At 35.9% G+C, this 4,593-nt stretch overlaps 1 protein-coding gene across 4 annotated transcripts; it reads right to left on the bottom strand.

Moving 5' to 3' along the window:
* Positions 1–712: 712 nt before the first annotated feature.
* LOC149834984 (protein TRIGALACTOSYLDIACYLGLYCEROL 5, chloroplastic-like) lies at positions 713–4,284 on the bottom strand. 4 transcript variants are annotated; one of them, XM_090011637.1, is made up of 6 exons: positions 4,142–4,230; positions 2,924–3,021; positions 1,811–1,902; positions 1,673–1,717; positions 1,216–1,248; positions 713–1,131 (listed from the first exon to the last, which is right to left on the bottom strand). In XM_090011637.1, exons 3-6 carry the CDS (start codon positions 1,848–1,850, stop codon positions 959–961), a joined length of 291 nt encoding a protein of 96 aa, XP_089867763.1. In that variant the 5' UTR covers positions 1,851–1,902; positions 2,924–3,021; positions 4,142–4,230; the 3' UTR covers positions 713–958. The 4 variants fall into 4 exon arrangements, with proteins under 4 accessions (XP_089867763.1, XP_089867760.1, XP_089867761.1 ...); XM_090011634.1 differs by lacking the exon at positions 2,924–3,021 and having other exon boundaries at positions 1,811–1,899; positions 4,142–4,284; XM_090011635.1 differs by lacking the exon at positions 2,924–3,021 and having other exon boundaries at positions 4,142–4,278.
* Between the last annotated feature and the right edge of the window lie 309 nt (positions 4,285–4,593).

The raw sequence follows: 4,593 nt of genomic DNA, 5'->3' as shown, positions 1-4,593 counted from the left end.
CGTGAGATTCCAAATCTCACGGGTTGCCCTGGGATTTAGAATCAGAATGATTTGAAATTATTCTGATTCTAAATCCCGTGGAGTTGAGTCACCCGAACGTATCCTAAGTGTAGTTCTACTGGTGGTATCAGGAGCATGATGGACACTCATCATTTAATATTAGAGCTCCTTGGATTCCTCCATAATTGGTTAATTTGGTATAGCAGTAGGCGTATGGGGCATGCATGACAGCAATTGATGGATGTCGGATTGAAATATATGTTGATGACTTTATTGTCAATCTTAAACAATGTTTAAAGAATAACATAAATCAATAGCATGGAAGAATATCTCGATGGTAGATGAGAGCAATCACATATGACTCGTTTCCATCATGGAGGAAAGAAGGAAACTACAATTAAAATATGCTTAGAGTTTTGAAGGAAATGCAGAATCAAAGAGTGGTCAACCATTGGGGACAAGGGTTTTATGATAAAATCTGACAAGAGAGGTTGATAGAGAATAGAGAATACAGGTCAAAGAGCTTAATATAGAGTTGCCATCACCATTAAGAGGAAGTAAATGAACAAACAATTAAACAAAAAAACAAGCAGAGCACAGATCTGTGATTTATTAATTTTCACCTTTATCATCTAGCATGAAACAGAGAAAAAGAATCAGAAAAAGACAGAAAGAACCAAGTGAGCAGGTCCATACTCTCATAAGAAGTATCTCAGATACTCAAATTCAAGTAAAAATTTTAACTAGAAAAGTGTTATCAATATTCTGAGACTTCAATGCCATCATACACAACAAAAAACTCCAACGATAAAAATGTTTCTTCTTTTACTTAACAAAACTCCAACAACAAACGACATTGTTTTTTCAATTAACAAAACTCAAGCAAATGCACTAGTCAGAAAAAACATAAACGAGATGTTACCAAGAGTTAGAATCCTCGGCCCTCATTGATAAGGGGTTACCCCGTGGAGTGAATTTGGGAATCTGGATCAGATATCCTACTTTGTTCCTTTTGAGTCTTTGCATTTTCAAAATCTATTCCTTGGAACTTTACCTCAGAAGATCTGTAATGACTTCCAAAAGCAGAGCCAAAGCCCCAGCCCAGGCCAAGCCCTACTCCACATCCTCCCCCTTCAAGTCAAGATCCCATATTTCACTCTTAATATCAGTAAAAATGATCAATGTTCTGCTGAAAACATACAAATTTTGTCTTACCTATGCCAAGACCCAAGGTGTGCAAAGGCATGCCTGCATCAAAACAAAGGGGAAAGGGAAAAAGGAAAAAGATTCAGTAAAGCCAACTTTGAAAAATTAGAAAGCAGTTCTTGTTAACCAAGGCTACCAACTAAGAGCAGATAATAAGCAACTGAAGATACAGAATTCTGATCATACTGTACAAGATTAAATTCCCAGAATTGCAAAGATGCCTGATTTAGTATGAGTATTAATCAGCGTTTGATGCTAGGTACAATGATAATAATAATAATAACAACAATAATAATAAGAAGAAGAAGAAAAGAGAAAAACTACAAAGCACCAAACAGCTGAGAGTAGTGAAATCTCTGTGCACTAAGCTAGGTAAATCTTACTGCCGAAAATTGCCATTTACAGATACTTAATTCAGCAATTTCACATGGATATATGGAAGAATGATGAAAAACTTCATATGTACCTCCAAACCCCCAGCCTATTCCAAAACCACAACCTACTCCAAAGCCTGCACACAAAATTTTGAGGGACAGAGCTCTGATACAAGCATTTACAAAAAAAAGGCCCTAAAATCACTGACAAGCTTTTTAAGTTCACTTACCAAAGCCAACACCTGTACCAGTAAAGTTTGTGAGTGTCATGATAGCAACTGCTGATGGAATTAAACACAACTTTGCGCCTTAGATCATCCTACTGAAAAGCAGTTTGGTCAGCATTGATAATCCAACGGGATCTTAGCAGTGTTAGTCTCAGTGAAAAGTTTGAGCTTCTAACAACAGTTTATTGACTTGAAATCAAAGAACACATTTTTGAGCTACTATTAAGATTCTAACACATTTTCGAGGACTTGGCATTGGATAGAAATGATTGGAGGAGAAGGATTCATGTGGAAGACCCAGAATGATTTTCTTTTTTGGTTCATATCGCCGACCCCAATTGTTTTGGGATGAAGACGTAGTTGTTGTTTGTTTGTTTGTTTATTAAGATTCTAAATGCACCTCCTTCCCATGAGGATATCTTCAAGTAAGCTCAGTTCACAAGCCATCTTCTAAAACAATTGGAGACAAAAATAAGATATTGTTAGTATGCAGCAAATTCATCATATGGAAGCTGAAACTTCAGTTTTATTCGACTTTTGCAGTGATATGTGATCCTTTAATTCATGCAATTTAAATTTCAGCCAGTTTGTTTTAGCAAGAAGACAACACTCTTAAATTTTCCCTTTCTTCTTTTCAGAGGAGTATGACTGGATGCTTTCAACTTCATTGCAACAATTAGCAGGTGGAGAGTGGCATTTAAGCTGTAAATTCATGTCTTATATAGATTTGTCCAGAATGAAAAATCGAACCTGTCTGAAATTTTAAAAGACTTGATCACTGATTAGGAACCATGTCTATCCCATGCTTAAAACAACATATGATGCATGACTGAGAAAAAGAAAACCAGAACTAATTGGCACAAAATAAGTCTAGAAAAAAATATTTAAAGAAAAAAGGCAATAAAAACAGACAAGGTCTCTTCATCCAGACTTTCATGTTCTTCCAATTATCTGATTTCCAACTTCCACCTTGAAGAGCATTACACTGTTTCTTAGTTTTGAACAGTTCCTCCACCAACTATTACTTGGTAATTCAGCTTAACACAACCATATTGACCAACATTGCAATAGTACACAAATTCATTTAGTACAGAATTCAAGGTTGTGGAATCATACCTCTCAGAGGTAGAAAAATGCTATTTGCTCAGCATTGCTCAAATTTCCCGAAACCACAACCCAGATTTCTGGAAGCATCTCCTTCAAATAGGCAACACCTGATAACAGGTAATTGTCCTTTTAGATTTTTTTCCCAACCAAGCTTATGTGATCTCTGGTAACCAACAACTGCAACCCTACTTTTTCTCTTTTTTGTTCTGTATTCCTAGTAGGGTCATTATATGAGCAAACAAAAGAAAGCAACACCATTAAATTGATATTATATGATCCTACAACAGGGATGATGTGGCAGCTATACTTTTCATTAAGGCATTCAATGAGAAGAAAGGAGACCAAGAGAATTTCTTCTAAAGGTTTCGTAATTCTCATGTTAGTTAATAACAGAAGATACTAGTTGCTCTGGAAAAATTTGCACGATCCTTGAATCCTAACATCCTTATACTTTACGATCCATAGTAGGCATCCAAATAAAGTGAAGAAACCGCATAGTATGCATGTGATTATTTTTTTCCCCTTTTCAGGAGTTTTTTTGCAGAAGAATTCCTCTAGTTCTAGTCCAAAAATAAAATCTCACAAAAAGTATCATATTTCCTTTTTCCAAATGTTGAAACAGCTGCCAGACAGTAATGATTTTGGAGTTCAGGAAAGATTCGCCTCAAAATATTGTCTATAAAATAATGTCCAAAATTCCAAATCATATGGTAACAAACAGCGATAGAAACCGCAATTCATGCAGCAAAGTCACTACAAAGAAAATGAATTTGTCTACTTAACAAAACCCAGAAATCATGATGGAAATCCACTGAATACCTTTGGTCATAAAAAATCTACCTTTTTAAGAAGATCATGAACAAGCAAAAAAGAATGATGACCCGTCACAAATCAACCCAACTAAAAACAAAATATCAACAGTGAGATACATACGAAAAAAAAACTGCGAAATAACATCACGATCAAAAAGGAAGGGAAACGCTCAACGACAAGGAGGCCCAAAGAATCTGGAGCTCCAGAAAATCAAATCATAACCTCAAAAAAAAAGGGGGCAATTATACGCCGAAGCGATGTCATTCGAAAGGAAAGCCTCTAAATGGCAAATTTTATATGACTAGCTAAAAGGATCTCGCACCAAAGAGAACAAGCTAAAAGATACCCAAAAGAAGAGACGATTTATTGGGTGAACTAACGGAAAATGAAGGTGGTGAAGGATAAGACTATTACCACCAAGGGAAGAACCAATCTTTGGAGCGTCCCCCACCTCCAAATGCAACCGGTTTCTGCACCCTCACGGTGCAATTGCGGATTCACCTAAGGATGGCAGTGGACCGGGGCGGGGGATAAGGTCTCCACCCCCGCCCTGTCTCAAAATCGGGACCTCCATCCCATAGTGACAAACGTTTTTATCGGCAATTTCTAGTTTTTCAAAAACTCGCGAGAAATTGAAAAAATTCCATAAATCTCGCATTTTTTTGGGGCAAAATCTCTGCAATAAAAAAATAAATTAAAAAATATAAAAATATTTTTTATAAGAAAATATTAATGAAAATATTTGAAAATAAAAATACATGATTTTTTTGTGATAAATAGCCGTTTAAAACATAAATGTCGTGTTTAAATCGCGGTATTTATGTTTTTCCATAAATCTCACGATATTTTGAAAATCTTGCGAGAAA

Source organism: Nuphar pumila, chromosome 6, assembly GCF_984573655.1.
Source record: "Nuphar pumila chromosome 6, dmNupPumi1.hap1.1, whole genome shotgun sequence".
Classification (NCBI taxonomy): Eukaryota; Viridiplantae; Streptophyta; class Magnoliopsida; order Nymphaeales; family Nymphaeaceae; genus Nuphar; species Nuphar pumila.
Note: the sequence above shows the minus strand (reverse complement) of the source record. Positions and strands in the feature narration are given on the sequence as shown.